This window comes from Lactuca virosa, chromosome 8, assembly GCF_052849685.1.
Source record: "Lactuca virosa cultivar CGN04683 chromosome 8, Lactuca_virosa_CGN04683_v6, whole genome shotgun sequence".
NCBI lineage: Eukaryota > Viridiplantae > Streptophyta > Magnoliopsida > Asterales > Asteraceae > Lactuca > Lactuca virosa.
This window is the reverse complement of record NC_136433.1, coordinates 188,282,821-188,293,952: the sequence shown is the minus strand read 5'-3', so window position 1 is coordinate 188,293,952 and position 11,132 is coordinate 188,282,821. Positions and strand designations below refer to the sequence as shown.

Below are 11,132 nucleotides of genomic sequence, written 5' to 3'. Positions count from 1 at the left end.
AAAGTGAAATTTCAATAAAATACTTTTTTTGCCTTAAGTATCTAAACGAAAGTCGTAGATTATGTTAAACCGTAAACGTGTATAAAAAGAACGTCCAAATCTGACTTCGTATGAGGAAGTTATGATTTTCTGAAGTTCGGGGCGCGAACCCCGACACTGTGTCAGAGTTCACGACGTGAATACAGTGTTCATGACGTGAACTCGGTATTAAGGACTTCTGGAGCCTGACAGACGCAAGTTGCGATGACGCACCTGATGACTACTGAATTCACGTCGTGAGTCCTGAAATTTCACCCTATAAATAGAAACCGAGGGTTTCGGTTTTAGTTGCTCATTTCTATCCTCCCTCCCACTTTTACTCTGCGTTAAGCACCCCGAGACGACCCCGAAGCCCCGGTAACACCCCTAAAGCACGACGCGAGTCCCGACGCCCCGAAGTTCCCGAGAAAAAACATTCTTTCTAGTCCAAGTGCTGCCCGCGTGAAGCTCGTTTCTTCACCAGAAACCCGCGGTTACGTCAAGAAAGATCATTCCTAGTAACGACACGATGCCCGATTCACCACTTATCAAGTGAGTTCATACCCCTACGTTTTTCCGTGTTTTTCATGTTTTCAGGGGGGAATACAAGCAAAAGCATAAGGAATCTTGTGCTCAAAGTATATTATTATGTTTAAGATAATTATATTTTCAGTATGCTTTTAACTTGGAAAACAGTTTTACCAACCGATTAAGAAATCAACTTGTAGAAACAGTTTTCAAAACTAGGGTAACGAGTTTAGGAATCATGAAGTAAAATGTATCATTTTATAAAGGATTCATGTTAATCACAAAAAGGATTTTCTATATTATTACTTGTAAATTTGTTAGTCTAGGTTGAAGACACGTCCTTGGTAACACTCACCACCGAAACAGAGTGTAGGACTAGTACTTATGATCAGAATCTCTTGTAGAGAGAGCGTGACTGTTGTGTATAGATCTATACGGGACTAACTATCCTGCACCTCGCTGTTAGCTACAGTGGGACCGGCAGGTCTACGGGTGACAAAGTCATAAAGGGTACTGGCCCCGATACGTGCCATATCAAGTTTATGTATGATCGTAAAGCTCGCAACGTAGATAACAGGGATTTACTTTTGTAATAATGAATCACGTGAACTAACCTCAAAGTAATAATCGATAGATTACTGGAAGGTATTAATAATACCTTCAGGATTTAGTTCATCACGTTTCCTTTTATTTAGTTTATTTATGTAATAAGGCTAATATACCTCACTGGGTGTAACCAGGGTTTTAAAAGAAAACTGCTTTTATCGATATAAGTATGGTAGATACTTGTACACCAGTTTAGAACGGATAACCAACCATCAACTTTTAGGGAAAATATAGGATTTTCCCGGGATAACCCGGCTATTCAAAAACGGATTGTTTAATGTGTAACCAACGGATATTCATATTCATTCCACGACACCTTGGATTGTACATATCTTGTATGAATCTGGAAGTCATAGAAGGAATGAGTTTTCAAACACGCTTTTCATAAGAAAATATAGGATTTTCTTGGAGAACACTTTTCAAAAGAATCAAAGAACATTTTTCCACCAAAACTAAATGTTTATGAACTCACCAGCTTTATGTTGATATTCTTTCAAAAACTGCTTGTATTCTCAAGGGATTCAGTAATACAGGTAAAACATCAGCTTTTGGAGAAGAGACGCTAAGACGTCAATCTTAAAACTTATTGAATCATCATATTGTAATTCTTTTGGGACATGTATTGTAAGCAACAATGTAACTTTTAAATTATATATATGATGGTTGTGTGTACTTGCTTTACAAATATTCAACTGTTATGATACTACGTGAAGTCACCCACCCCCGAATGTTTCCGTCATTCTGGTTTGGGGGTGTGACATATATCTCATTCGTTTAAAGTCGGATTGACATGAGGTTTTTTCCAGAGTGTAGTTTATAATTTGTACATGATTTTAGACTATAATTTGTCATTTTTGAGTTAATATTCAGTGACTTACAGTCCCTCAAAGTCGGGATATCAAAGTTTGACATTTTATGTTTTTCAGATTTTTTTTTTAGTATTATGTGAATGTTTTAGAACGTGCATATCTAATTCGTTTGAATTCGGAATAGCATGTGGTTTTTTCCAAAGTGTAGTCTAGAGTTTTTACATGATTTTAGACTATAATTTTGTCATTTTTAGTTTCATATTCATTGACTTACAGTCCACCAAATTCGGGATATCAAAGCTGTGAATTTTCTGTTTTTCAGCTTTATTTTTATATTTTGTGAAATTTTAAAAATGCATATCTAATTCGTTTGGAGTCGAATTATCATGAGGTTTTTTGTAACGTGTAGTTTAGAGTTTGTAAATGATTTTAGACTATCATTTTGTCATTTTTGGTTTCATGTTATTGACTTACAGTCCCCCAAAGTCGAGATATCAATGCTGTGAATTTTCTGTTTTTCAGGTTTATTTTTATATTTTGTGAAATTTTAAAAATGCATATCTAATTCATTTGAAGTCGGATTATCATGAGGTTTTTTGAAACGTGTAGTTTAGAGTTTGTAAATGATTTTAAACTATAATTTGTCATTCTTGGTTTAATATTCAATGACTTAAAATCCCCCAAAGTTAGGATATCAAAGTTGAAAATTTTCAAAGTTCAACCACCAAGTAATTACCAAAAAATTTCGGATTTCCCAGATATTCCGGTTCTAGACCCATACACGGTTCCACCCGACCCACTTTAATGTTTCTGGATTTTCCGGTTCTAGACTCACTTTACCCGGAACCGGTTCCTATATATCGGTCCGTTTTTCGGTCCTACAAAATCCCGTTAACCGGTTCTACCGGTCCGGGTTTGGAACCATTCTCATCTCTAATCTCAACTTAAAGTTCATTGCACGGTTGTGATCGGCCTTCACATGTTGGATCTTGAAAGTCTCTTCATTACTCATCAAAGAGGTCCATAATTTAAATATGCAATCACCCATACAACACCTTACCAAAAGTGCATAGTTGCACAACATGGTTTTCACATCTCTTGGATCTTTAATCTCATTCCAATAATGGGTTTTTGCTTTTTTCTAGTGTAGTTTTTTCTAATGTAATAACTCATTAAAAATCATCACCCTCAATGTTGTTGTCCTCCTCCTCCTACTCCACCTCAACACAAGAGACAATTTACTCAAGAAATGATCATTAGTTATGTTCATAGTCACTACATCCTCATTGAACTTAACCTCAACATCCCTAAAGATCACCAATGTTATCATCATTTTCCACACCAAAAATACAAGAATCGTGTTCGGCCTTTTGATTCTCTTCACCATTAAACCAACCCTCTATACCAGCTCCTACATGGTCTATATATTGATAACCCTTTGAGATCCAGGTTTTGGGTTTTTGGAATGATAAGCTTATGGGTATTATCAGAAGTAAATTAGTGTTGAAGAAATGCCAGGGTGGAAATAACAAAAAGATGAGTATTTTCATTTCATTGTCTTTATAAGAAAAAAAAACATATAAATGTGTACATATTATGATGATTAAATCATATTCATCCACCATACAAGCAAACCTAAAACTAAAAAAAAGTCCGATACAAAAAAAAATTGTATTTCAACTATCAAATTACATATCAAAATCTTCATTCTAATCTTGGCCACCACCATTTGTAGCTTCTTCCTCCATTGCTTCACCTTCACCCTTTTCTGCTCTCTTTCCTGAAATAAACAAAACTTTTATCAATTATATGTTTAAAAACTTTATAGATCTATTTAAGTTGTTTTTATAAAAAGACATTACCTTTCTTCTTTTTGCCACCACCTTTCTTTTTTGTCTTTACAGGTAAAGCCAACCATGCTTTAATTTCCGGGTCATCAACCGTTTTACTAGTTGTTGTTTGCAACTCTTGAAGGGTATGAGACGTAATTCGGTCCGATCCATTTGGCATCAAAAGAACTGTAAATTTTATATGTGCAACAAAATCACCTGAACCAAAAAAAAGACATAAATACCCTCATTATTTAGGTGAATTAAAATTTGATCAAAAGATTTTACCAGGCTTTTCATGAAGAACAGGGTATGGCTGTAAAAGCTCATGGTTAACACATTCCACCAATCCCAAACGAGCTCGCTTCTCTTCCAAAGCCCTATCAACAACACAAACAAATTGTCAAAAATACCCCTTAAGATCTGTGAAATCAATCAAAACTTGGAATTTTCCGCATACCTAGCGGAGAAGGGCATAATTGGAAACTTTTGATTGATCTCACTAAATATAAACCGAGATGCTTTCATTTTCAAGTGATAGCTCTTGTCAACTGCTCTTTTATAAATTGTTGTTTGTTTCTCATCCAACAATCTAGGCTGAAAAGACAAATTCAAGAAATCTTTAGACTTAAAAAATAAGCACTTTATAAAAAAATGAAATTCAGTAAAATGACGAAACTAACCTTGCCTTCTCCTGTGCTTGTGACTATATCAATTGCATAAACTTCATTCTCCTCAAATTCGGCATCATCAACTCTTGTTTCGGGATTTGAGACACTTAATACAACTTTGTTTCCATCAATAACAAATTGTTTTAGTTGATGACTAAGAACACCTTCAACAATTTTGCAATCGTATGCTGCAGCAACTTTTTGAATGGCTTCTGTCACATCTTGATTCTGAAACAACAAAAAATATGCAAAATGAGATATTATATGGAAAATTGGGATGAAAAAAATCTATCAGAGTAACTATGACAAAAAGCAACACATGGAATGTTCTCCCATAGCTTTTGAAAAGTAATCATCATTTAGAGAAAGGATGCATCAACTAATTTTTGTGTAAAAAATAAATAGAAAGTTAAGATGATGTGAGAATCACTATTAGTGGATGAACATGGTTTTCTATCAGTGTAACTATGACTATTAAAAGCATCATAGGAGAAACTCCATAGCCCATAAATAATGTATCATCATTTAGAAATACCATGTCTAGTTTGATAACACAAAAATGTATTACAATTTATAAAAAACAATATGAAAAGTAATCATAAAAATTAAAATTTATAGGCTAATAAGAGACATTGTCAACCAATTGAGTGGATGAACATGAAGAAAACTCAAAATCAAGCCAAGTTTAATTTAGGCAACAGGGAAAAAGAGGAAATCAAGAAATAAGTGATCACCTCGGCAAAGTTGCCTTAATTTTAAAAATATTTAGTCACAATCTACAATTAATATAGATAATCACAAAAGCACAAAAACTATCAGAAATCCAAAAATAAAAAAATAAAAATAATCGAGAAGGTCTTCTCCTAGGCAACATTGCCTTGTGTAAAACATAAAAGTTGAAAAAATTGATAGATAGGTTAAAAAAAGTTTAAAAAATAATAGGTTATACAAGTGGAATACTGATTAAAAGTTTATAGGCACAAAAGGGGGACATTCAATCAATTGATTTGATGAATAAGAAGAGAACCCAAGAACAAGCCAGAGTTTATATAGGCAACAGGGAAAAAGAGGAAATCAAGAAACAGGTGATCACCTCGGCAAAGTTGCCTCTTTTAGAAAAAACTTGAATCACAATATGAATTCAAAATATAAAAAACATAAAAGCACAAAACCCAACAAAAAAAATGCCAAAGAAAATCACAAAGCACAAGAAAACAACACCTTACTGGTTATAGAAATACCAACATAAATTTATAAGCTCACAAGGGGCACAATCAACCAATTGAGTGAATGAAAGTGAAGAAAACCCAAGATGAAGCCTAAATTAATATAGGCAACAGGGAAAAAGAGGAAATCAAGAAGAATGTGATCACCTCGGCAAAGTTGCCTCATATTATATCTATTTAATCAAATTTATAGATTTAAAAACTACAATCAAACAAATGAATAGACACACTAAATTTATAGGCTCACAAGAGACACAGTCAACCAATTGAGTGGATGAACTGAAAAAAATCCAAGATTATGCCAGAGTTTATATAGGCAACAGGGAAAAAGAGGAAATCAAGAAACAAGTGATCACCTCGGCAAAGTTGCCAATTCAAATATGTAGAAAAAAAAAAGATAACATTTCACTTATATTACCTTCTTTCCAGGCTTCACAAGACGTAAGGCAACCTCAGCAGCAGTATTTGCAGCTGCAATGGCATCAGCTGCTCTACCTGTTACAGGTCCTTGTTGAAGAACATGAGTGTGTCCCACCACTGCAATGAAACCATCTATATGACACCCCATATCACTGAAACAAAACACACCAAATCATTTAAAGTTAAACCACAAAATCTACTGTGCTAAACCAAATAAAAAACTAAGTTGATGATGATATGACTTACATTTTCAAAATGTCACCTTCTTCCAATACTGTTTCATCGCTAGCTAATGGAGAATAATGGCAGACTGTGTTGTTAACAGACAGACATGTGGGAAAGGCAACTCCCCTTTCAATTTTCTTCTTTACATTCTTGTACATATTCCCAGTTTGCCTGTATTTGAAAACAATTATTACTAAGTAATATAATCTTGATAATAAACAAATTAAATACGGAAATAACTTACTCTCTGATATATGAATCTCCCTTCTCACAAATATCAACAATCTTGGCTTTGGGTTTGCATTCTGACAATACCAGCTGCAAGGCCTCTGTATAGTTGAACTATTAAATGACCATTTTGAGTACATTTTTTGTTAACAAGGAAAAAAAATGAACTTTGAAAAGAAAACTTGATTTAAAATTGACATAAAGCAGAAACAAATCAAACAAAGAGCGAAAATAACTATGTTAAACATACAGCAACAAGGAAGCAAACAATGATCTATTTAGTAAAAAGTCAAAAACTTTCTGATCTTTTTTCCTTGAAGCATGTCTTAGAACAAAATGGAAAAGGGAAAAGAATTCTTCGTACCCCTAAATGGCACATGTGACACGCAGAATAGTACTGTTTATTTGCTTTCAAGCATCAATTCATAAAGTACATAAACAAAAAGCATATAACACAGTATAAACACATGTTTTATGAAGGTTAGATACATTTCATATTGCAATATACAGAAATTTTTAGACTCTCCTCCAACCCTTACAGATTTTGTAAGCTGTTAGTTCGGAAAGGCTAAAAATATATGTACGATTGCGTATAATTACACACAGTCGATCGATAAACTATCCACAATGCGCATATTACACACAAACACAGACAAGAAGAAAAGAAGAAGAGTATTAACTGTTAACAATCTCAGCAGCTGATTTGTATTTGGTTACGACTTCTGGAGAGGAAAGATCCAGCTCCTTCTCCTCCCCTCTTTCATCGTCTGACATGATTCCTCAGAACTACAACTAGCATCAGGAAACAGATCAGCAAAATATAAAAACAAAGATAACGCACAAAATAAGAGATTGAGGTGTGGGAATCGAAATGTATAGAATTTCGATTATAAGAAGAGTGCTTACGATAGATTAACTAGCAATTAAACGATGAACAGGAGCGATTATGATTTATACAAACGAAAACGGAGTGTGGGAGTAAGTCGTGAGCTAGGGTTTGGAGGTCGGCGGTGCTTCTGCCGTTCTTAGTTTATATAGAGTTGGCAGTGTTCGGTTACTAAGTTATTAGGGTTTTCACGTTGGATGACACGTCAAAATGCTTCACCCGTGGCATAAAAGAGAACAAATTTAGCAAAATAAAATAAAAATAACATGTTAGATCCTTTTGTTAAAAATCAAAAATAACATGTTAGATCCTTTTGTTCAAATCATTGTTTCAGACGTCATCTTAGAGTGTACGGACTACATCAAATTTAAAAAATATTTTCTTCTAACAGTGACGATATTCATTTTTTATGGTAATGTCTCGATTATTTGTATGATTATATGTTTTTAATAAAAATAATATGTTAGATCCTTTTGTTCAAAATCATTGTTTCAAACGTCATCTTAGAGTGTACGGACTACATCAAATTTAAAAAATATCTTCTTCTAACAGTGACGATATTCATTTTTTATGGTAATGTCTCGATTATTTGTATGATTATATGTTTTTATTTGTGAATACAAAATATAAGAAATTTCCATTGTTTTTTGTATAAATTGATGCGATTACTTAGGTATTCGTCATTTTTCTTTGAAATTTAGTTGTTTTTAGGTTTTTGTATGATTATATGTGGGTATATGTGTGTACTAGAATAACCAAAAAAAAATTAAAAAAATACTTTTGAATGTGTCTGGAACAAGTTTGGAATATGTATAACATCTCTAGAATGTCTATAAATGTTCTAGAATGTAGTGCATAATGGTGTACTTGTTTCGGAATGTTGTCCTTGTTCCATAATGGTGTTTGAATCACAACCATTATAGTCCGGAATGGTGTCCGAAACACAATTATTTTACTCTGGAACATGCAGCACGTGCATAATTTTAATTCCTTTTATTGTAGCATGGTATAACATATGAAACGGTTGTGACTACAACCTGCAAACTTGAACTCGATTGAGAAATCATGGTTCGTTTACACACACCAGAATGTGCGACCATGTTTATGGCTTCTTGTTTTTGGTGCTTATGTTAACATGTTGATATGTATAGAAGGTCACATGTTACTATGCCATTACCTTATGTACAAGGAAGCTACTACTTACTATGGGGTTGACCTAGAGGAGCTTTTATTTCTAATAGGCGACTATCGGGCTTGCTTTAACACAAGAGAATTTTCTACCTTGTTACCGGCTTGCGGTTTGGAGAGTATTTCTGGGCTACTTCATCTTCGACACAGTCCAGACAGTGTGTCTTTCCATTTATCTTGGGTTCAGATTCGGTGAAAGTCGTTGACATTATTCAAGTGTTTAATACCTCACTTCATTGATTATCAGATGCAGATGATGTGCAAGTCTCCATGTTGTAACATCTCATTTAAAATAGAATAATTTAAATAATAAACACAGAACCCCGAGAAGTAATTTTACTATTTTTTATATATTATTATTGTCGAAAATCAGATAATAATTATCGGGATGTTAGTTTCGGGGGTTAAAGTGTAATTTCAGGATTTATGTTGAAAAGGATTCTAGAAAACAGGGTGGAATTAGTAACTTTTGGACTTAAACTAGAAAGAATTTGCCATGGAAGGGCCATTTGGTAAATATTGGATCAAGTTGAAAGGAAAAGGGGAGGAGGGGTCGGTTTTGTCATTATGGATATTAGTTTTGAAGGAAGCGGGTATAAAACTGTTTCATGAGCCACGTCCAAAACCCTAACCCTAATTCACTATGCAGCCGCCACCCTCTCCACCCTTGTCCCTCCAGCCGCCACCACCTCTTTCTTCCTCCGATCTCTGGCGTCGCTACCCCCTTATGCCGAGTCGCAACCATTGTTGTTGGAGTCATCGAGCACCACCACCATAACCCCCTTGACGGCTGTGACGTCGTGAATGCCCGGGGAAACTGAAGACCACTGGGAGGGCTAGCGGACGATCCTCCTCCAACCGCCGCTGCGCCGTCGTTGTGGAAGATGAAGTCACCGATGTAAGCCATACGGGAAGGCCGGAGGTGTCGGGGTTGCTGTTGTCGTGCGCCGAACTCGTCGAGGATGTCGCTGCCACTCGCGCTACTGCCGCCGCCGGTGCTGCTGACAAGGACGAAGCCGCTGAAGACGACGTCGGGGCTGTGTACTTCCACTCTCGGTCGTGCCTTTTATGTCCCTTCTGCCCAGCCGTCGCCGACGCCGACGCCGTTGCTGCAGCTGTTTCCGCCGTAAACCGTAGCAGTGGTCTCTTGTGTTGCTGCTGCCAGAACTACCAGGTGGGTGGTTGGGTTATTTTTTCGATCAAGTGTGTGGGTGTGATTTTGCCACTAAAGAGCATGCCATAAAGATGTTTGTTCGGCCGGAAACCATGGAAGACCACCATGGCTGCCAACCATGGTGGTTACCGCCGCCTTTGCTGTTCTGCCACCACCAGCCACCGCGTGGTAGTGGCTGTGTGTGTGTGTGTTTAGCTTAGCTTGGGGTATGTTCATTTTCAGATTTTGCGTTGTAAACTGTAATTAGAAATTGAATAGTGAAAAGAAACCCTAACCACCACCGTGAGGTGGTGGCTGCCGCCACCGGCCACCGTGTCGGGTGGCGGTGTGCCTTGGTTGGTTTGTGACTCATTTGGATGTTTGGACAAGGGACTACTAAACCCTAATGGGCCAAAAGAAACCCTAGAGGGCCCAAAGAGACCCCAATGGACCCAATGGAACCCTAATGGGCCAGTAAGGCCCAATGTGACCTAAAAGCCCAACCAATGGACTAATGGGCTAGTATTGGGTTGGAAAACCCTAATTAGGGTTTGGAAAACCCTAAGGGCATAAAACCCTAATTATGGGAATCGTTTGGGACACATACAGGAATTAATTATTAAACCTAAATAATAATTAATAATCATTGGCAAACTAGCTTAAGGCAATAATGGACTTAATGGATTAAGTCCTTAATGGGTTAAGTAAGAAACACTTAACCCTAATCATCATTTCATGTGAAAGCCCTAATCTCACTTGGGCCTTGTTTTGGGCCTTCTTAGTGGGCTTTGGCGATTGGACTATTGATGGGCTATCCAAGAACAAGTTAATGGACCAAAATAAGTAGATGGGCTTAAGGACAAGGCCCATGTGAGGACTTGGGCCCAATTTTGAAAATTAGGCCATAGATGGGCCATAACTGGACCTTCATGATTATGAGAGATTGGGCTATTAGTATGCCAAGTGTTTGGACCAGGAGAGATGATTGGACCTAAGGGGTAAGGCCCATATGAAGGGATGGGCCCAATTGTGAAAATTGGGCCATGTGTTGGGCTTTGGCCTATTACTTGACTATTGGGTTTTGTAGTGTGAGTTGGACTTTGGGCTTGGAACCCAATTATTAATTGGGTGTTGTTTGATGTTAACAATTCAGGAATTTGTCAACCAGCAGCTGGGTTTTATTCGCGGGACTTCAGCAATGCCAGGTGAGTTATCCTCACTATACTAAGGGGTCTAAGGCACCAAGGCCGGCCCATTGGATATGTTATCCTAGCAGTGTTAGATGTTGAGTATGAGTTAGTGTTGCATGCTAGTGGTTATGCCAGTTGGGTAGATCTGTAGGACT

At 36.6% G+C, this 11,132-nt stretch overlaps 1 protein-coding gene across 3 annotated transcripts; it reads right to left on the bottom strand.

The window, feature by feature from the left end:
* Positions 1-3,487: 3,487 nt before the first annotated feature.
* Positions 3,488-7,615, bottom strand: LOC145132534 (ERBB-3 BINDING PROTEIN 1-like). Of its 3 annotated transcripts, none has more exons than XM_079067344.1 (10): positions 7,467-7,615; positions 7,241-7,352; positions 6,577-6,661; positions 6,354-6,503; positions 6,106-6,259; positions 4,474-4,689; positions 4,251-4,387; positions 4,079-4,170; positions 3,824-4,009; positions 3,488-3,741 (listed from the first exon to the last, which is right to left on the bottom strand). In XM_079067344.1, exons 2-10 carry the CDS (start codon positions 7,332-7,334, stop codon positions 3,671-3,673), a joined length of 1,185 nt encoding a protein of 394 aa, XP_078923470.1. In that variant the 5' UTR covers positions 7,335-7,352; positions 7,467-7,615; the 3' UTR covers positions 3,488-3,670. The 3 variants fall into 3 exon arrangements, with proteins under 3 accessions (XP_078923470.1, XP_078923472.1, XP_078923473.1); XM_079067346.1 differs by having other exon boundaries at positions 7,241-7,346; positions 7,467-7,599; XM_079067347.1 differs by lacking the exon at positions 7,467-7,615 and having other exon boundaries at positions 6,577-6,674.
* Between the last annotated feature and the right edge of the window lie 3,517 nt (positions 7,616-11,132).